This window comes from Triticum dicoccoides, chromosome 6A (genome assembly GCF_002162155.2).
Source record: "Triticum dicoccoides isolate Atlit2015 ecotype Zavitan chromosome 6A, WEW_v2.0, whole genome shotgun sequence".
In the NCBI taxonomy this organism is placed as follows: Eukaryota; Viridiplantae; Streptophyta; class Magnoliopsida; order Poales; family Poaceae; genus Triticum; species Triticum dicoccoides.
In genome coordinates this window covers 444,020,405-444,042,125 of record NC_041390.1, presented here as the reverse complement: position 1 = coordinate 444,042,125, position 21,721 = coordinate 444,020,405, and the positions used below count along the sequence as shown (strand labels likewise).

At 51.2% G+C, this 21,721-nt stretch overlaps 2 protein-coding genes across 2 annotated transcripts; both read left to right on the top strand.

Annotated features, from left to right (window-relative positions):
• The first annotated feature begins 9,268 nt into the window (after positions 1-9,268).
• Positions 9,269-11,682, top strand: LOC119317183 (phenylalanine ammonia-lyase). The gene has a single exon (XM_037591605.1). It carries the CDS (start codon positions 9,389-9,391, stop codon positions 11,525-11,527), a length of 2,139 nt encoding a protein of 712 aa, XP_037447502.1. The 5' UTR covers positions 9,269-9,388; the 3' UTR covers positions 11,528-11,682.
• Positions 11,683-15,328: 3,646 nt separating this feature from the next.
• LOC119317182 (phenylalanine ammonia-lyase-like) lies at positions 15,329-19,821 on the top strand. The gene is made up of 2 exons (XM_037591604.1): positions 15,329-15,897; positions 17,794-19,821. Exons 1-2 carry the CDS (start codon positions 15,500-15,502, stop codon positions 19,538-19,540), a joined length of 2,145 nt encoding a protein of 714 aa, XP_037447501.1. The 5' UTR covers positions 15,329-15,499; the 3' UTR covers positions 19,541-19,821.
• Positions 19,822-21,721: the final 1,900 nt, after the last annotated feature.

Sequence of the window (21,721 nt, the reverse complement as noted above, 5' to 3'; positions counted from 1 at the left end):
GCAGCTTGCTTGCCGGGCGCGGCAACTTCCTTGCCGTCCTTCTCAAAGTTCTTTTTACCCTTGCCCTTCTTGAACTTAGTGGTTTTATTGACCATCAACACTTGATGTTCCTTCTTGACTTCTACCTCTGCTGATTTCAGCATTGCAAATACTTCAGGAATGGTCTTTTCCATCCCCTGCATATTGAAGTTCATCACAAAGCTCTTGTAGCTTGGTGGAAGTGACCGGAGGATTCTGTCAATGACCGCATCATCCGGGAGATTAACTCCCAGCTGAGTCAAGCGGTTACATAACCCAGACATAGTGAGTATGTGCTCACTGACAGAACTATTTTCCTCCATCTTACAGCTGAAGAATTTGTCGGAGACTTCATATCTCTCCACCCGGGCATGAGCTTGGAAAACCATTTTCAGCTCTTCGAACATCTCATATGCTCCATGTCTCTCAAAACGCTTTTGGAGCCCCGGCTCTAGGCTGTAAAGCATGCCGCACTGAACGAGGGAGTAGTCATCGGCACGTGTCTGCCAGGCGTTCATAACGTCTTGGTTCTGTGGGACGGGTGGATCACCTAGCGGTGCTTGTAGGACATAATCTTTCTTGGCAGCTATGAGAATGATCCTCAGGTTCCGGACCCAGTCCGTATAGTTGCTGCCATCGTCTTTCAGCTTGGTTTTCTCTAGGAACGCGTTGAAATTGAATACAACGTTGGCCATTTGATCTACAAGACATATTGTAAAGATTTTAGACTAAGTTCATGATAATTAAGTTCATCTAATCAAATTATTAATGAACTCCCACTTAGATAGACATCCCTCTTCTAGTCATCTAAGTATAACATGATCCGAGTTGGCTAGGCCGTGTCCGATCATCACGTGACACGGACTAGTCAACGTCGGTGAACATCTTCATGTTGATCGTATCTTCTATACGACTCATGATCGACCTTTCGGTCTTCTGTGTTCCGAGGCCATGTCTATGCACATGCTAGGCTCGTCAAGTCAACCTAAGTGTATTGCATGTGTAAATCTGTCTTACACCCGTTGTATGTGAACGTAAGGATCTATCACACCCGATCATCACGTGGTGCTTCGAAACGACGAACTGTAGCAACGGTGCACAGTTAGGGGGAACACTTTCTTGAAATTATTATGAGGGATCATCTTATTTACTACCGTCGTTCTAAGCAAACAAGATGCAAAACATGATAAACATCACATGCAATCAAATAATAATAGTGACATGATATGGCCAATATCACATAGCTCCTTTGATCTCCATCTTGGGGCTCCATGATCATCCTGTCACCGTCATACTCATCGACATGTAAGTTGTGATTCCTATTACAATAGCATGAACATCTCATACATCACATATAGATCATTCATCATTCATCACAACTTTGGCCATATCACATCACATAGCATACCCTGCAAAAACAAGTTAGACGTTCTCTAATTGTTGTTTGCATGTTTTACGTGGCTGCTATGGGTTTCTAGCAAGAACGTTTCTTACCTACGCAAAGACCACAACGTGATATGCCAATTGTTATTTACCCTTCATAAGGACCCTTTTCATCGAATCCGATCCGACTAAAGTAGGAGAGACAGACACCCGCTAGCCACCTTATGCAACTAGTGCATGTCAGTCGGTGGAACCTGTCTCACGTAAGAGTACGTGTAAGGTCGGTCCGGGCCGCTTCATCCCACGATGCCGCCGAATCAAGATAAGACTAGTAACGGCAAGCATATTGAACAAAATCAACGCCCACAACTACTTTGTGTTCTACTCGTGCAAGAGAACTACGCATAGACCTAGCTCATGATGCCACTGTTGGGGAACGTTGCAGAAAACAAAAATTTTCCTACGGTTTCACCAAGATCCATCTAGGAGTTCATCTAGCAACGAGTGATTAGATGCATCTACATACCTTGTAGATCGCGAGCGGAAGCGTTCAAAGAACGGGGATGATGTAGTCGAACACGACGTGATTCAAATCACCGATGATCTTAGCACCGAACGGACGGTGCCTCCGCGTTCAACACACGTACGGGACGGGAGACGTCTCCTCCTTCTTGATCCAGCAAGGGGAAAGGAGAGGTTGATGAAGATCCAGCAGCACGACGGCGTGGTGGTGGATGCAGGGCGTCACAGTAGCAGGGCTTCGCCTATACTACGCGAGAGAGACGTAACGGGGAGAGAGGGAGGCGCCAGGGGCTGTGGTATGAAATCCCTCCTCTCCCCCAATATATATAGGAGGGCCAAGGGGGGGTGGTGCGCAGCCTAGGAGATCTGATCTCCTAGGTGCGGCGGCCAGGGGAGGGTTTCCCTCCCCCCCCAAGGCACCTCGGGGTGCCTTCCACCACTTGGACTCCTCCTTGGTGGAAACCCTAGGCGCATGGGCCTAGTAGGGCTGGTGCCCTTGGCCCATGTAGGCCAAGGCGCACCCCCTACAGCCCATGTGGCCCCCCGGGACAGGTGGCCCCACCCGGTGGGCCCACGGGACCCCTCCGGTGGTCCCGGTACAATACCGATAACCCCGAAACTTGTCCCGATGCCCGAAACAACACTTCCTATATATAATTCTTTACCTCCGGACCATTCCGGAACTCCTCGTGACGTCCGGGATCTCATCCGGGACTCCGAACAACATTCGGATTACTGCATATACATATCTTCATAACCCTAGCGTCACCGAACCTTAAGTGTGTAGACCCTACGGGTTCGGGAGACAAGCAGACATGACCGAGACGACTCTCCGGTCAATAACCAACAGCGGGATCTGGATACCCATGATGGCTCCCACATGCTCCACGATGATCTCATCGGATGAACCACGATGTCGAGGATTAATCAACCCCGTATACAATTCCCTTTGTCAATCGGTATGTTACTTGCCCGAGACTCGATCGTCGGTATCCCAATACCTTGTTCAATCTCGTTACCGGCAAGTCACTTTACTCGTACCGTAATGCATGATCCCGTGATCAACCACTTGGTCACCTTGAGCTCATAATGATGATGCATTACCGAGTGGGCCCAGTGATACCTCTCCGTTATATGGAGTGACAAATCCCAGTCTCGATCCGTGTCAACCCAACAGACACTTTCGGAGATACCTGTAATGCACCTTTATAGTCACCCAGTTACTTGTGACGTTTGATACACCCAAAGCACTCCTACGGTATCCGGGAGTTACACGATCTCATGGTCAAAGGAAAAGATACTTGACATTTGGAAAAGCTCTAGCAAACGAACTACACGATCTTTGTGCTATGCTTAGGATTGGGTCTTGTCCATCACATCATTCTCCTAATGATGTGATCCCGTTATCAATGACATCCAATGTCCATAGCCAGGAAATCATGACTATCTGTTGATCAACGAGCTAGTCAACTAGAGGCTTACTAGGGACATATTATGGTCTATGTATTCACACGTGTATTACGATTTCCGGATAATACAGTTATTACATGAATAAAGACAATTATCATGAACAAAGAAATATAATAATAATGCTTTTATTATTGCCTCTAGGGCATATTTCCAACAAGAGTTCCCGGAAGCGCTCCCACGGTGGCATGCCGCCCTCGTCCTGCTCGAGGGCGTAGTACCAGGTCTGTGCTGTGCCTCGAAGATGATAGGACGCGAGCCAGGTACGATCTGAAGTGAGCGTCCGCTGCCCTCGAAAGAACTGTTCGCACTGGTTGAGCCAGTTGAGGGGGTCCTCCGTGCCCTCGTAGGTGGCGAAGTCGAGTTTGGCGAACCGCGGCGGTGTCTGCTGCGGCCCGCCGTGCTGAGCAGGCGCGGGGGCTCGGAAGAGTGAAGCCGGAGGTGCCTGATCGGAGTAGTCCGGGTACTGGCCGGCGGGGCCGGATGGCCCGCCGGACTGCGGAAACGGAGTCGGCTCAACCGGGGTCGTGGTGTAGACCGGTGAAGGCGAAGACCCCGCCACCCATGCTGGCAGGGGGGACGGGGACGGGGGAAACCGGACCTGATGGATCGGTAACCCGGTAGTCGAGGCCGCGCCCGAGGTGGTCCCGGCTGATGAGGGCGCGGAGAACGGCGGTGGACGCAGGCCCTGGGATGCCGTCGGCGGCGGCTGCTGGGCCGGCCATGCGGGGAACGACGTCTGCTGAACCGGCCAGACGGTGGGCGGCGGCTGCTGCAGCCAGGAGGCGGCCGAGGTGGCCGGCGGCAAGGGCCAGAGGGGTGCCGCGGCCGGCGCTGGCTCGGATGCCAATCCCGCCTGGATCGGCCCGAACAGGGGCCTGCCGTACGCGGCCGCGCCCAGGTACGGTCCTGGTGGTGGCGCGAAGGGGCTCGCCCCGCCCCCGTACTGCGGCTGCTGCTGTAGGAGAAGACCAGGGGCGGCGATCGGGGCCGATGGCGGTTGAGCATAGGCCCCGGCCCCATATTGCTGGTGGAGCTGAAGCCCGTGGACGGCGGTGACGAGGTGATGTAGCGTGGCGGCGAGTTGCTTCGGAGACAAGGCGGCCAGCGGCGATGGTGGAGATGCGCCCGGAGACGCCGGTGCAGGTGGTGCCGAGGAGGAGACGGGACACGCCAGCGAGGTCCCGGCGGATGCGGTCGGCGCGGTGATGCTTGGCGCCGTCGTCATGGGCGCGGTGGTACCGACGGGCAGCGGCGGCGGTGATGGCGGCATTGACATGATTGCAACATGGTCTCTGAATACCAAATTGGTAGGACTAGGGTTCCTACCGGCTCTACTGCGTAGGTTGTAGGGGCAAGGAGGAAGTGGGCGCGGCGAGGAGCGGGCGCGCCGGCGGCAGGGCGCCGTCGCGGCTAGGGTTGAGGGCGGCGGCGGCTAGGCTGCGGCGGCTAGGGTTTTCGGCTCCTCTAGGAGCCGGACAACAAAAGATAATAATAGTTTTTATTGCTTGCCTCCAAAAGAGTCTTACAATCTATATTTATATCCTAGATAACTTGTAGAAGAATCAATTCTGAGATAACTTGCCTAATCTGAATAAAACTAAGATAACTTGCGGGTCTAAGCCTGCCTGTTGGGCCTGCGGCGGCCATAGACCTGGCCGGTCATAACACTGTAAATCACGTGTGGTAGGTGCCGAGGTGAGAGTGTGAACGTTCGACATGATGCTACAGCTCGATATGTGCTACCCACGCCAAGCACTGAACCGATGCTAGACCAGGGATCCTGCGGGTCGGAGAGCTGTCGATTCATGGTGCTCAACGCAGCTGGCCGGTAAGATGATACGCTGAGATCCTGGTCATCCGCATAGCATTTCTCGTGCAAATTGAAATGGAGAGATCACAGGGCGGTGATATTAACTTAGTCTTTTGTCGGTTCAATAATATGATGATAGTTGAACGAATGCAATGTCCCAACTGCTGCTGAAAAATTTGACCAGACCCTTCCTGGAGAAAGGAGAGCTGCCAAGAACGTCTAACTATGAATGAAGTATCCAAAGAAGATGGACCTACTACCTGACATCGGTTGGAACAAGTAATTATCCTTACTCCTCTGAATCCACCAGTCGAGGTCATTAAGGCCATTAACAGTATTAGACGCGCGTATCTTAGGGCTGGATGTGATAAGGTTACTGGTGAGAAATGCAAAATTAATTGAGAGATGGTTTGCAAGCCCAAGTTATGGGCTTCTTTGATTCACAGGATTTTGAAAATGTAGAAATAGAAAAAGTATAGGATTGCAGTGGCATATCAACTTGAATCCTATAGGATTAGCAAAGAGTGTTTGATGCCACATGAAAAACAAAGGAATTATAAAAAGAGGTTGGAGTGGATGTTAGATTTTCTATGAAATATAGTATAAAAGATTTCATAGGATAAATTCCTATGGGATCCAATCCTATAAATCAAAGGACCGACATAGAAAAAATTCCTAAGGATTTCAATCCTCCAAAAATCCTAAATAATTCCTTTAAATCAAAGGAGCCCTATATAGTGGATTGGGTGTCCTCAGCCTGCAAAAGTTTGTTACCGCTCTCCGTCTATGATGGCTTTGATTTGAGTGGGCTAACTCACTAAACCTTGGATTGGCATGGACACGTCGTGCAATGATGATTTTTTTTAGAAAAGGAGGATGACCCCGGCCTCTGTATCTATGCGATGTATACGGCCACTTTATTAATTATTCTCACAGAACCTTACAAAGTCATACAACAGTAAGACTAAAGCCGCCGTCTAAGCAACAAATTGTTGCTACACCTATCCAGTTGATGAAGAGGCGCAGATAGCTTGGGCCTAATACCAAACAGACATCGCAACCAAGCCTAACATCTAAGACCTGAGACCCAACCTAGCCATTTGCCGGGTCTAGGACACACACTGGTCCGGCGTGCTCTCAGAGGCCGCCGCCGCCAACTGTCACCGCTCCATCTTCAGAACTGTACTGATACATCAACCTTGCTCGGTCTAACTATCGTCGACGCCACCACGGCGACCAACGGCACCTCCTCCCTACGCGCAAACAGCTGAACACGTCGCGGTCGTCACTGATACACCTCAGCGCCATGCTGCCAAGTACCACCAGCCAACACAGCTTGAAGTCCTTGAAAGATCTGCCATGCGTAGTACTTGCCGACCAGGCATGACAAAGCATAGCACCTGTCTGTCAGGCATGACTTGACATCTCCACCGAAACTCCGTGCAAGACAAAGCCGCTCCACCTCCTGCCTTTGACTTCCAGCGCTGCTCCACAAACGATGCTCCCAAGAGAGAAACGACACCGCAGTGCCGCCATCGTCCGATCTGGAACACCAGGTCCTAGGGTTTCCCCCGGAGCAGCACGGGTGGGTCGACAGTAGTTACACGACGGTGCCTCCATCAAGGTAACGACGAGAACGCCGTCATCGCCTGCCGTCGGCTCGGTTTTCACTGGCAACCATGTGTCCCCTACTCGCAGCCGGGACTAGATGATGGATCTCGCGATCCGATCCCCAAGCCTCTGGCCGGCCATCTTTGAAAGAAGATGACCACCACGTCCACCAGCGTCACCACGCCAGGCACGCGTCGCCGCCGGCACCCCCATGGTGCCTAGAGGCCGACAAGCCCCGACGAACACCACGCCTCGCCAGCCGCCATAGCCCAGGCCCAAGCACCACCAGATCTAGATCGGATCGGGGTCAAGGGCCCCAAGCCGCAGAGGCAGCACCACTGGACGGTTGTAACGCTCCGGACACACCCGCCGGTGGTCGTTACTCCTGGCGGGATCTAGACTGGCCCCAGAGATCAATACTAGTCTTTTCTGCGCACTTCGTCCTCACTCATGCGCACCCGGGAGCAACTTCCCGGTCGGTCACCCATCCTGACACTACTCCAAGCTGAGCACGCTTAACTTTGGAGTTCTGTCCGAATGGGCTCCCGGAAAAGAAGGAATTCCTTATTGATATGAGTAGTCTATCATCCCTAATAAGCCAGACCATCACATACACCCCCACTCAGAGGAACCGACGTCCTCGTCGGGCCACAGGAACGTTCCCTCTTGGCACATACGTCTGTGCTTCTAGTCCAATACATGTGCCATGCCGTGTGCCACGACGGGTCACAAACGTCATGAACAACATGACCACGCACCTGTCCGCAACCATCCGTGTAACCGCGAGGGTCGGCTCTGATACCAACTTGTAACGCCCCGGACACACCCGCCGGTGGTCGTTACTCTTGGCGGGATCTAGACTGGCCCCACAGATCAATACTAGTCTTTTCTGCGCACTTTGTCCTCACTCATGCGCACCCGTGAGCAACTTCCCGGTCGGTCACCCATCCTGCCCTCCACCCCGCCGTAGGACCGAGTCATCGCCGGAGCTCCGCCGCGCCACGCCGCCAAGCCGCCGCCGGAAGAACTCGCGCCGCCGCCAGGGGAGGGAGAGAGAGACGCACCAGGGAGAGGCCCCACCGTTGTCGGCACTGCCTGGGCTTTGCCCGACTGTGTCTCTCGGCGGCGGCGAGGGGGAGGGAAGGCGGAGGAGGGCCGGCGACGGAGGGGGCTAGGGTTCCCCCTAGTCGCCTCAGAGAGGGACGCTGTGCAATGATGATGATATAAATCTTTTTGCGGCTGCAACTCAGGTTACCATCGGCGATGGTCATCGCACCACTTTCTGGGAATCACCTTGGCTGGACGGTTTTCGTCCCAAGGATATTGCTTCAAAGATCTTTGACCTATCCAGGATGAAAAGAAGCTCCGTCTACTTGGCTCTCACCGACAATGCTTGGGTTTGCAACATTATTACCTCTCAGGGCCTCACCTTTGATCATATTGAGCAATTCGCCACCCTCTGGGAGAAGCTCTCTAATGTCATACTCACCCCCGGAGTCGATGGCATAATTATTTGGAAGTTTATTAAAGATGGTGTATACTCTGCGTCTTCTGCGTACAATGCTCAATTTGAGGGTCTCATGGCCCCGACCATGATCTCAACAGTTCGAAAAGCGCCCCCCCCCCCCCAAGTGCAATTTTTTGCTTGGTTGATAATCCATAATAGGGTGTGGACCGCCGATAGGTTGCAACGCCGGGGATGGCCGAATTGCAACCTTTGCCCTCTTTGCAAGCAGGTTCAAGAGACGGCGGCCCACCTCCTCTTCCAGTGCCGGTTCACAGTGAGAGTGTGGACGGAGATTAAGACTTCGCTTGGTTTTCACGACATCGACCCGACAGATTGGAGATTTGTGCCCTCGGTGAGAGTTTGGTGGGACGAGGTTTGTCACAAGAGGGGTGACTCGCGCAAGGCTCGTAACACCTTGATGATGCTTGTTGCATGGGAAATCTGGAACGAGCGCAACGCGAGGATCTTCCGCAACACCGCCGCTCCTACTACCGTCGTCATCATCAAGATTAAGGATGAAGCCTCTCTTTGGGCTCGTGCGGGCGCGAAGTATTTGAGTAATATAATGCCGCGTGAGTAATTTGTAATCACCCGCTTGATGGAACCATGTCTACTTCTCTTCTTAATGAAGAAAATGGCAAATCTTTTGCCTTGTTTAAAAAAAAGTATTTATCCTCCTTAGGAAAAGGCACGCGAGGCAAAATGATAAGCTTGACCGGAGCTTAGAAAACGAAGAACGAGACCGAGCAAGGTCGCACGAGGCACCAACCCCGAGTAACCACAGCCCGGGCTGCCGCCAGTCACGAAGTTTCCAACCGTTGGCGCCTCATACGCCTCAGAAAATACGCACCTACCCCGACGCAACACTCATGTTGTTCATGCCTCATCCCACGGTCCCTATTTAAACCCGCCTCCCCATCCATTCCTCTCCAAGAAGAGCAGCAACTTCCAGTTCCAGCTACACTACTCTTCTCACGATCGAGCCCCTGCAGGGTACCAAACTACCAATACATACTCTTCATATCCTCAGACTAGTGCTTTAGCCAACTCGTCCATCCGCAAGTGCAATGGAGTGCGAGAATGGCGGGGTTGCTGCCAACGGCAACAGCGTGTGCATGGCAATCCAGCATACCGACCCGCTTAACTGGGGGAAGGCCGCCGAGGAGCTGACGGGTAGCCACTTGGACGAAGTGAAGAGGATGGTGGCAGACTACCGCAAGCCCGTGGTGACCATCGAGGGCGCAAGCCTGAGCATCGCCAAGGTCGCGGCCGTGGCAGCTGCCGGCGAGGTGGTGGTGGAGCTCGACGAGTCTGCACGTGAGCGCGTCAAGGCCAGCAGCGACTGGGTCATGAACAGCATGATGAACGGCACCGACAGCTACGGCGTCACCACCGGTTTCGGTGCAACGTCGCACCGGAGGACCAAGGAGGGCGGCGCTCTCCAAAGAGAGCTCATCAGGTTCCTCAACGCCGGTGCGTTCGGCACTGGCTCCGACGCTCATGTTCTGCCCGCTGCGACCACACGTGCAGCCATGCTCGTCCGCATCAACACCCTCCTTCAAGGGTACTCCGGGATCCGGTTCGAGATCCTCGAGGCGGTTGCCAAGTTGCTCAATGCCAATGTCACGCCGTGCCTGCCCCTTCGGGGCACGATCACCGCGTCGGGTGACCTGGTTCCGCTCTCCTACATCGCTGGACTGGTCACCGGCCGCGAGAACTCCGTGGCGATTGGACCAGACGGCAAGAAGGTGAACGCCGCCGAGGCGTTCAAGATAGCAGGCATCCATGGCGGCTTCTTCGAGCTGCAACCCAAGGAAGGTCTTGCCATGGTGAATGGCACAGCTGTGGGCTCTGCTCTTGCGTCCACCGTGCTCTTCGAGGCAAATATTCTTGCTCTCCTCGCGGAGGTCATTTCTGCCGTATTCTGCGAGGTCATGAACGGCAAACCGGAATTCACGGATCACCTTACCCACAAGCTGAAGCACCATCCAGGACAAATAGAGGCAGCTGCTATCATGGAGCACATCTTGGAGGGAAGTTCCTACATGAAGCTTGCAAAGAAGCTTGGCGATCTCGACCCACTGATGAAGCCAAAGCAAGACCGGTACGCGCTCCGAACATCCCCGCAGTGGCTTGGACCACAAATCGAAGTTATCCGTGCTGCCACCAAGTCAATTGAGCGTGAGATCAATTCTGTCAACGACAACCCACTCATTGATGTCTCCCGTGGCAAGGCGATACACGGTGGAAACTTCCAGGGGACACCTATTGGCGTCTCCATGGACAATACCCGCCTCGCAATCGCAGCAATTGGCAAGCTCATGTTCGCTCAGTTCTCCGAGCTTGTCAACGACCTTTACAATAATGGTCTACCATCAAACTTATCCGGTGGGCGCAACCCAAGCTTGGACTACGGGTTCAAGGGTGCCGAGATCGCCATGGCTTCTTACTGCTCGGAGCTGCAGTTCTTGGGCAACCCGGTGACCAATCACGTCCAGAGCGCTGAGCAGCACAACCAGGACGTCAACTCCCTTGGTCTCATCTCCTCCAGGAAAACTGCAGAGGCCATTGAAATCCTCAAGCTCATGTCCTTGACTTTCTTGGTTGCCCTCTGCCAGGCTATTGACCTGCGCCACATTGAGGAGAATGTCAAGAGCGCCATCAAAAGTTGTGTGTCGACGGTAGCAAAGAAGACACTAAGCACCAATTCCACCGGCGGCCTTCACGTAGCGCGCTTCTGCGGAAAAGACCTGCTACAGGAGATTGAGCGAGAGGCAGTGTTTGCCTACGCCGACGACCCTTGCAGCCCCAACTATCCACTGATGAAGAAGCTACGTGGTGTGCTTGTGGAGCGCGCCCTCTCCAATGGCATGGCCGAGTTTGATGCGGAGACCTCCGTGTTTGCAAAGGTTGCCTTATTTGAGGAGGAGCTACGCAAGACGCTGCCCCCAGCGGTTGAGGCTGCACGTGTTGCCGTAGAGAGTGGCACAGCTGAAATGCCCAACAGAATCACTGAGTGCCGCTCATACCCCCTCTACCGGTTTGTGCGTGAAGAGCTCGGAACTGTATACCTAACCGGTGAGAAGACACTATCACCTGGCGAGGAGCTTAACAAGGTGCTCGTGGCCATGAACCAAGGCAAGCACATCGATGCATTGCTTGAGTGCCTCAAGGAGTGGAACGGAGAACCCCTGCCCATCTGCTAAACTGAGAACATACAAGCAGAAGATAAGAGGACACGGAGAAGGTGGTTTCTCAGATTTCCGACGACAAGTGAATAGTGATACATTTAGCGAAGCAGAATGTTTTTCTCTTTCATGTTTCTTGTATGCAAAGCTGCAATAATTTTTTTTGCCTTGAGGCCTTTTAGGCTGCTAAAACAATTTTGACTGTAATTTTTGAAGTATCGCGAATTATATTCCGTAGTACTTTCAACATTCTATATGCATGGTTTAAGAACTTTCAAGTAGGACAATGAAAAGTACTACTCTCTCCATCCCAAAATAAGTATCTTAACCTTAGTATAACTTTATACTAAAGTTAGTGCAAAATTAAAACACTTATTTTGGGACGGAAGGAGTATAAGCTAAGCCCCCAGGTAGCACTTTTTTAGCCGAAACCGTAGAACAATCGTTTTGTGGTATTTTCATTACATAAATTAAGTACATGGAGTTAAAAATTGATCAACCAATACCAGTTTTAGGAAACATAATAGCTAAAATGTTTATATTACAAGTACTGAGCTATCCAGGTTCTGATCCTTTCTTTCTTGCTATGCTTTGCTCTGAGCTCCGCTGCCCACAAGCCTTCTTTGAGGTAATACTTCAATGTGTTCATATGAGGTGTTGTTGATCTGAATATTTTGTCATTCCTCACTGACCATATAATCCAACATCCCATGATAATGATATCCAAAGCAATTTCTTTTGAAAGATGAGATAGAGATAGGGTGATTTCATCATAGGTTGATATCCCTCTTTATTTGTCAGGTATAAGAAAATCCCAACGTCTGAGTGCAAATGGGCAATTCCAGAATATATGTAGAAGTGTTTCCTCAGTTTTGTGTGAGCACAGAACACAATTGCAATCTTCCAGATACATGCTTTTACGTTGTAACAGATTCCTTGTGTTCACCCTATCATGTAATAGCATCCAGAAAAATATCTTCTGTCTGAGTCTGCATGAGGTGCTCCACAGATGCTTAAATATACTGTGAGAATTGTTTGCCCCAATGATTGCTTTGTACATTTTCATGGATGGATAATGTGTGGAGGTCCATGAATAAGTCCATATGTCTTGTGTATCATTTTCCTCTTTGTTGCCAATAAGGTCATTCTAGGAGTTGAATTGCTGATAAGCCTGCAGAGATAATGGTCTATGAAAGTGTTGACTGGTATATGCATGCTCAAGGATCTTTGACAGTGAGATGTCTCTGTTTATAGCAAAGGAGTGCAATTTAGGGTAAGTGAGAAGTAGTGGTTGCCCATACCAGCTATCTGACCAAAATAAGGCGGTGTCCCTCTGCCTACCTTACAAATAGCATGCTGCTTGAATTTGGGTAAAAGTTTAATGACTGATCTCCACCAAAAAGAGCCAACCATCTTATCCCCTAGCAATGAGTCATGGTAATGAGTTTCCAAGATGATGCTGACCCATGGAATGTCTTCTTTGTTGAGAAATTTATGCAAAAACTTCATAAGAAGTGCTTGATCTGTGGGTTTACAAACTTTCTCCCATGAGATTAGGGCAGCTCATGTCTCTAGAGCACCAAATTTTCTCCAGCAGCATTGTTTGGGTAGATGTTGATTTGGTTTACCACTATTTTTGGAATCAACAGAGAGCACATGAAGAATATAGGCATGCTGGTGAAGACAGACTTGATCAGGGTGAGCTTGTCTCATGAAGATAGCAGAGTTGAACAACTGAGTAATCTGTTTTCAATACTTTTCATCATGGGGACATAGTCTTCAGTCCTGGGCTTGGTGAGGCTGAGAGGAAGGCCAAGATAAGTGTGAGGCAAGGACCCAATCTTACACCCAATTAGAGTAGAAAGAGCATTCATCTTTGCTGCAGGAGTATTTATAGATATCATAGTGGATTTGGAATGATTCACTTTGAGTCCAGTGCAAACAGCAAAATATATAGAGCAGCAGATTTTTAATGTGTGCGAGTTGCTGGGCAGGTAGCGTTTAGCGTTTCGTAACTGGTCGTTCTTCTTTTCCTCCACCTGTAGTACTTTGAGCATTCTATATGGTTCAGTCAGCATTATGTGTCCAGTCTTGCTCCTATTTAACAAAAGGACAATTAGCATTTCCCCTACACACTCGATGTGATGGACAAGTCTCCATTACTATACATAACATCCCCTCACGATGCCGAAGCAGTCAGTAGTCGCCCTCATCTCATGTATGTTTATATGAAATTTTTTCGTATGGTCTGTTACAGCTAGGGCCTGGTGTCCGTTCGGTCCTGTTCTTCCGACCCATTCAGCAGACTTCTTCAATTCATAAATAGTAGAGTGGTACTGTATATGTTTTCAAGTGATGTTGAAGTTGTCAGCAGTCCATCAGGTTCTGATCTGAAGGGTGTACGTACGTCGGGGCTTCCTGCTGCGAGATTAAAGATATTTTCTTGAAACAGGAGAGATTGGTGCAAGAGATATGTATGCAATGATATGATCTGATCAAACTTAATGTGGGGGACCAGATAGCAATTGTTAACCAAGCTTAGTCGCCAAGCACGTTGGGTTTACCTGGCGGGTTGCTGAGCTGGTCACCACACCATGAGGGTTCGCTGGTACCAACCAGCCATAATAAACATAAATAAGAGCCCGGCTATGAATGGAAAACAACAATTTTGTGCCATTAAATGGATGATGATTCATCTGTACCTGCCCTGAACCGGCTAACCCCCCTTAAAATATTTGTCCATTTCGAAAGGGAGTAACATGGAATCTTCATGATTCAACTGCGTTTTTGTGATGGTCTGGTGAACGGGAGCAATTAATCATTGTATATCAGAACTTTGTATGCGCAAAAGCTTTTCTGAAATGCATGTCGCCATATTCTATCACGTGGTTAGGAACTTAGGATCATGGGGAAGAAGAAAAGCAGCCGTGCATGCCCTGAACTCTGAATCGCCTTTGCTTTCCTTGCACGCGCTCTTGTTGTTGGCAGCAGCAGGAATCAAATGCGGCAGCTTGACACTACGGCGTTGTTTTCAGTAGTAGTACTAGCTCGTTTTGAGCCCTTTTGCAGCAACCATGCCATGCGATGCGAGAGCCTAACTGCCCGATTTGGCTTTGCTCGACATAACCGGAAGCGACTGCCTGAACTGAACTCGCCTTGGGTCTGTACTTAGACAGTTCAGACTTCAGACTCTGATTTGGGTTTGGTCGACATAACCAGAAACGACTACCTGAAGTCGTCTTGGGTCTGTACTTGACAGTTCAGACTCTGAAAACTGCACAGAGAAGATCCGTCGCTTTGCAGCGTCTGGGTTCTCTCGAGATCTCCGACCGGCCTCGCGTGTAAACTGTAGGTAGAGACGGACGGACGGGCCAGGGCGACCGGACCAACTGACCGACCCAGCGACCGTGAGTGCCTGGGCAGAAGCCCACGTCCACACGCGAGCCGAGCCACCAACCCCACCAAACCCAGACCACCACAGGCCACCCACCACGCACCGCACCAACGCAACACACCTCCGTTCCGTCCCGGGCGCCGGGGCGGGCCCCGCATGCTGTAGTGCGAATGACACATGGGACCGGGTCCACTGAGATTGGACGGCAGCGAGGCGGCCACGCCCACGCGCGGGCGACGACCCGGCCGGCCAAGCCGAAGCCGAAGGCGGCCGTCGTGGCGCATGGTTGGCACGGCAGGTCCATCCAAGGGCGATCCCAGCCCAGAGAGTCAGCTCTCCAGCAACTAACCCGAGGAAAACAGTGAGCCCAACAACCCCCCACCCGCCGCCCCCGCGCTATTTAAGCGGCCCCTCCCCCCTCCGCCATTCTCCAAGAAGAGCTTAGCTTTCGGTTTCGCCTCAAGCTCTTCTTCCACCCATCCATCCATCTATCTATCCATCTATAAACGTACGCAATTAGTACTAGCAGTGGTAGCATCTGTCGTGCTTGTACTGCTCCCTGCATTGTTTTCGTTCCATCTGTTGTGTAACCTGCAATGGAGTGCGAGACCGGCCTCGTCGGCTCCCTCAACGGCGAGGGGCTCTGTATGTCGGCCCCCCGCGCCGACCCCCTCAACTGGGTGAAGACCGCCGAGGAGCTCACCGGGAGCCACCTCGAGGAGGTGAAGAAGATGGTGGCGCAGTTCCGCGAGCCGCTGGTCACCATCGAGGGCGCCTCCCTCGGGATCGCGCAGGTGGCCGCCGTGGCCGCCGGCGCCGGCGTCGCCAGGGTCGCGCTCGACGAGTCCGCCCGCGGCCGCGTCAAGGAGAGCAGCGACTGGGTCATGACCAGCATGATGAACGGCACCGACAGCTACGGCGTCACCACCGGCTTCGGGGCCACCTCCCACCGCCGCACCAAGGAGGGCGGCGCGCTCCAGAGAGAGCTCATCAGGTCAGGATCGGTTGCAGACCCAAAAGTTTTTTTTTTCCTTCTGCTCGATTCATTTTTTTAGTGCTTTGAGTCATTAAGACGTGATAATATGACAGTAAGGAGCAGATTAAACAGTTTAGATTGCGCTGGATGCGCGCCCATGTGCCCTGTTCCGTCGTGCACACGGGATTCCCAAGCCCAAAAGGATTCTTTTCGTTTGGGGTTTCGGGGAGTAATTAGCTTTTTTTTTGAGGGGGAGTAATTAGCTAGGTCGTTGGTGGCACTACTACCCATCAACTAACTGAAACTTTTTCTAAACTAGATGATACCCTGCACGTTGTTGCGAGAATATTTGCAATACATTTCGATGGTATGTGATTTCTATGGAACATGAATAGTGATACTACGAAAACTAAAATTGCAAATCCATATGCTTTATTGTGTTTGATTAATGTATTGTAAAATATCTAATATATGTTTACATGTTGAGGTGGACATTTTCACGTGCATGAATGCATGTTGTGGTGGGCCTTTTGCTATGCATGTTGCTTGATGATGTGGCATGCTTGCATGTTGAGAGAAATATGTTAATGGGGCTGGCTATTTAGATATAGAAGATTAGGCCCCGCTCGCTGTACGAATTATCCTTTTACTCTAGAATTTGAATAAAATTCAACAGTACTAGTAGTATAATTTACTTTGTGCAGACCTCAAGTATTTATTCCCTAGTAGTATACTCTGTTTCCCTACTGAAGTAGCAACACGATCCCTTGAACCAATGATGACAGCCAATGAGCCAAGTAGCACGAGCAATTCGGTGAACCTGCACCACACCACCAGATCTGTTCAGGATCTGGAGCACTTGGTACATCTTAATCGCAGCAGGCAGCACCGATGTGGGCGTGCCCGCCTAATCACTCCGCGAAACAAAGTGGCAGCGACAGCTCGGTGGGCACGGAGAGCCCGCCCACCCCAGGGTTGCAGTGCGGGGCTCTCGCCGCCGTGGTCCACCATTACTCGCTTCGCTTGTCTCTTTTCGCGGCAAGAAGAAAGAAGATCCAACCATCATTCCCTTCTTCACCGACAGCCCGGGGGCTCGGGTTGGATGTCAATTTTGACTCCACCGGAGCAAAGCTTTTTGTTCGGCGCCAGGTTGGTGGTGGGTTAGCTGGGCTGGCTGGCTCGCTGGCTGGAGCCGTGTCTGTCATGCATGCGCACCGCGTAGTTTTATCAATCACACGTACAAGACGTGGGTGGGAGTGGCTGGTTCGGAGAACGTCGCACGCAAGCCAGGTTAGGTGGGGCGTTGTTGTGCTTGCAGCTCTGCTCCAGCTCTCGTCGGGTGAGTCATGGTTGAGAAGTTTCTCAGGACTTTTGCAGATAAGGCTCCAAAGTCCAAACCATGTCTCGGTGTCCTTTTTCTTATGCACGATAGTTGAATTTTAATATGTCCAGCTGAACGTGGGAGTGGTCAAGTGGCAAGCATGGGCACAGACTAGTACTACTACTAAAGTTGTATTTTATTTCCACCGACGGCCACTTCTCTGCATACCTGTCGCTATACGTGCCGAAAAGACGCGCACATCTGACTGACCTGGTGCACCTTGCCATGGGGAACATGGGCTGAGCAACAATTTTCAGAAAAAGAAAAATATATTAAGCAACAATAACTTATTCCAGACTCGGCACAACACTTTTTATTTTGAGGGAAGACTCGGCACAACACTTCACTGCCATGCGCTAGCAGTCTAGTGCTGTACACGACGGGAAAAAGACAAGCAACAAGCATAACTAATCATACGACCATTTCTTGATCGTGCCATTTTGTTACCAGCAGCAGCACAAGTTTTGCGCCAAGTGCAGAGTCGGCAATGACACTACAGGAAACTGACCCGTTTGCTCCCCTCTGTTTGACAGGTTCCTTAACGCCGGTGCCTTCGGAACTGGCACGGACGGACACGTTCTGCCCGCCGAGGCAACACGCGCGGCTATGCTCGTCCGCATCAACACCCTCCTCCAGGGTTACTCGGGCATCCGCTTCGAGATCCTCGAGGCCATCACCAAGCTGCTCAACGCCAATGTCACGCCGTGCTTGCCGCTCCGGGGCACCATCACTGCATCCGGTGACCTTGTGCCGCTGTCCTACATTGCCGGCCTTATCACCGGCCGACAGAACTCTGTTGCGGTGGCCCCTGATGGCAGCAAGGTGACCGCTGCCGAGGCATTCAAGATCGCCGGGATCGAGCACGGGTTCTTTGAGCTGCAGCCCAAGGAGGGCCTTGCCATGGTGAACGGCACGGCTGTGGGCTCTGGTCTTGCATCGACCGTGCTCTTTGAGGCCAATGTTCTGTCCGTCCTTGCTGAGGTCTTGTCTGCGGTGTTCTGCGAGGTGATGAACGGCAAGCCGGAGTTCACTGACCACCTGACCCACAAGCTGAAGCACCACCCTGGACAGATTGAAGCAGCTGCAATCATGGAGCACATCTTGGAGGGAAGCTCATACATGAAGCAGGCAAAGAAGCTTGGCGAGCTCGACCCCTTGATGAAGCCGAAGCAGGACCGGTATGCCCTCCGCACTTCGCCTCAGTGGCTCGGCCCACAAATCGAAGTTATTCGATTTGCCACCAAGTCGATTGAGCGTGAGATCAACTCTGTCAACGACAACCCGCTCATCGACGTCTCCCGTGGCAAGGCCATCCACGGTGGCAACTTCCAAGGCACCCCCATTGGTGTCTCCATGGACAACACCCGCCTCGCCATTGCTGCTATTGGCAAGCTGATGTTCGCGCAGTTCTCGGAGCTCGTGAACGACTTCTACAACAATGGCCTGCCTTCCAACCTGTCCGGTGGGCGCAACCCGAGCTTGGACTATGGTTTCAAGGGCGCCGAGATCGCCATGGCCTCGTACTGCTCTGAGCTGCAGTTCTTGGGCAACCCGGTGACTAACCATGTCCAGAGCGCGGAGCAGCACAACCAGGATGTGAACTCACTTGGTCTGATCTCATCCAGGAAGACCGCCGAGGCTATTGACATCTTGAAGATCATGTCTTCCACGTTCCTGGTGGCTCTGTGCCAGGCCATTGACCTTCGCCACATTGAGGAGAACATGAAGACAGCGGTGAGGAACTGCGTGATGCAGGTGGCCAAGAAGACCCTGAGCATGAACAACATGGGCGGCCTCCACATCGCCCGCTTCTGCGAGAAGGATCTGCTGACCGCGATCGACCGCGAGGCGGTGTTCGCGTACGCGGACGACCCGTGCAGCCCCAACTACCCGCTGATGCAGAAGCTGCGGGCGGTGCTGGTGGAGCACGCGCTGGCCAACGGCGACGGCGAGCGCGCCCTGGAGACCTCCATCTTCGCCAAGGTGGCGGAGTTCGAGCAGAACATCCGCGCGGTGCTGCCCAAGGAGGTGGAGGCCGCGCGCGCGTCCGTGGAGAACGGCACGCCGCTGGCTCCCAACCGGATCAAGGACTGCCGCTCCTACCCGCTGTACCAGTTCGTGCGCGAGGTGTGCGGCACCGAGTACCTGACCGGCGAGAAGACGCGGTCGCCCGGGGAGGAGCTGAACAAGGTGCTGGTGGCCATGAACGAGCGCAAGCACATCGACCCGCTGCTGGAGTGCCTCAAGGAGTGGAACGGCGAGCCCCTGCCGCTCTGCTGAGCAGCCGACGAGACAAGGTAACACCAAAGGAAAAGAAAACACGTACACACAAAGTGAATATAGAAGTGGTTCAAGACTGTGAAGCGGGAGGTTCCTGGTATATCTACGTTTCATTGTACTTAGTTAAGTTGATACTACTGTTGTTTTTTCTCGCTGCCGCCATGCCATGAGCAGGCGAGGCAGGCAGCTTCTCAAACTTGTGTTGTTGTAACTTGTATGATGGGAGCTTAAGTACATTACTTTGTTTCATAATACACCGTGTTATCGCCTTTGTTTCTTAATGATGGACACTGGCAGTTTTGCATTGTGGGTCGAAGAGTGGGTTTCGTTCCTTGATCTTGTCACGTACCGTTCTCGAACTGTCGGTGCCTCTCTGCCCCCCAGTGCAAGAGACGTGCCCATGTGTTCAGTTGAAATAGCTGCAGCTGCTGGTGGCCCGTGGCCATCCATTCAACGACTATCCTAGGTTACGTGCGAATTCAGACTTTCAGAGTCACAGTCGTCCTCCGGAAAACGAGTTGAGAGAACAACTTCGCTGTTGGATCCACTGAATCAGAGTGATTTTTCTTGTTGAATGTTGATCAGTGGCGTCCTACTGTCCACCAGCATTTAGTTAGACCTTTGATTTGAAGGGAAAAGACAGCCCCCCTACATGGTATATGATCTACTTTAAACAGGGAAGGTTTCACGTCCCAGACATGGCCATGTGATGTGATGGCTCATCTTGAGGAGCGCGAAAGTACCGTGGGCGGGCAGAAAATTGATTTGAATTAGTTCAGGCGTCAACATGCCTTGTTCGTTTGCACCAGCACCACACCACCCATTTGGTGTACAGCTGATGAGCAATCGTTCGCAACGGTTAGGAGTACTATATGACAGCTAATATCTCGATGCAGCCAAGCTGTTGGCGCTCTTGCTTGCAGCACCAAAGATTGCTACGCATGCTAAACAGTCAAATGCAATCACATCACACCCGAAAAACTTTGTTCGTACTGCTGGTCCATTTGGTGGTCGTTGATAAGAGATGTTTATATTGACGCGCTCCACGGGCGATGAACGGTAGAGCTTGTCATTCATTAGCCCATGAGGCCATGACGAATACTTCCTCCTTTCTGGTTTATAGGATTTATTTTAAAATTTTAATTTTTTTCATTTTATAAGGCTTAATTTGGTTGTTCTCCATCACATGTTCAGACTTCAAGATGCATTAAATCATTGCATGCAAGTATTAAGAGAAAACTGATCAATGCATGCATTGCAATTAATGCATTCGTAAACATAATTTTTTGAGGAAAACAAGAGCATTAATTGGGTGCTTTTGCAAACTACAAAAAATATTCCACCACTCATCATCTATCTTGGTTGATGAGATTTTTGAATTGAGCCTTATAAACCGGAAAGGAGGGAGTACGTACACCGGTGCTGTTCCTCTGTGGCGAAATTTGCCGAATCAAAGAGGATCGGGGCAATGCACCGAGAGTTGGACCCTCCTCTTCATCGTTGCCGGCGAACGCTATGAGACGGTCCATCCAGTGGCAACGGCTGCTAGGTGCTATTGTGAGCTGTGGCTCACACGGCAATCGACAGCGAGATGGTGGTGCTGCAGTGATCGGAACCAGTCGTGATGGCGTCTCTTCTTTGATCGGCTAGTTTTGTGTGAGCGAGTTGGTATCTCTTCGGGTGAAAACACATGATCTTGCCTCGACGTCAATATGTTGTTTATCTTGTAGAAGATGTTGCTTCGAAAGATTTGTTCCCAAGTGCTAATCCCCGTCCGACATCTGGTTGGATTAGACAACATTGACTTGTGAGCGAGAGTGTTGCGCCCTTTGTTTGCTAATACTCCAAGAGGCATTAACTATGTGGATGGCCATGAATTCTTAAACCAGTTTATTTGGCATTATCAATAATGAATGATGTATGGATGCATGCTTCAGTATAACCTAGGGGCTAGGGAGTATAATCCTTTTGAGAGATTTTTTTAGATGATCTGGCGGTAAGACAATTCAATTGAATTATACGTTAATGCGGGATTAATCTTTGTTCTCTAACAGGTAATTATGGTCGGTTATTTTATTTTGATTTTATCCATGTTGGCTTGTGTTTTAATTATGTTTTGGCGGTGTTTTTTCATTCGTATCGTATTGTGCTGGTGTTGGAGATGATTTTTTTTTTAAATTT

What these genes read in the sequence shown, in the direction of transcription:
- LOC119317183 (XM_037591605.1), top strand. Translation starts at nt 9,389, where the DNA reads ATGGAGTGCGAGAATGGCGGGGTTGCTGCCAACGGCAACAGCGTGTGC.
- LOC119317182 (XM_037591604.1), top strand. Translation starts at nt 15,500, where the DNA reads ATGGAGTGCGAGACCGGCCTCGTCGGCTCCCTCAACGGCGAGGGGCTC. An exon ending in CTCCAGAGAGAGCTCATCAG is followed by an intron (nt 15,898 to 17,793) that starts GTCAGGATCGGT and finishes TCTGTTTGACAG; the next exon opens with GTTCCTTAACGCCGGTGCCT.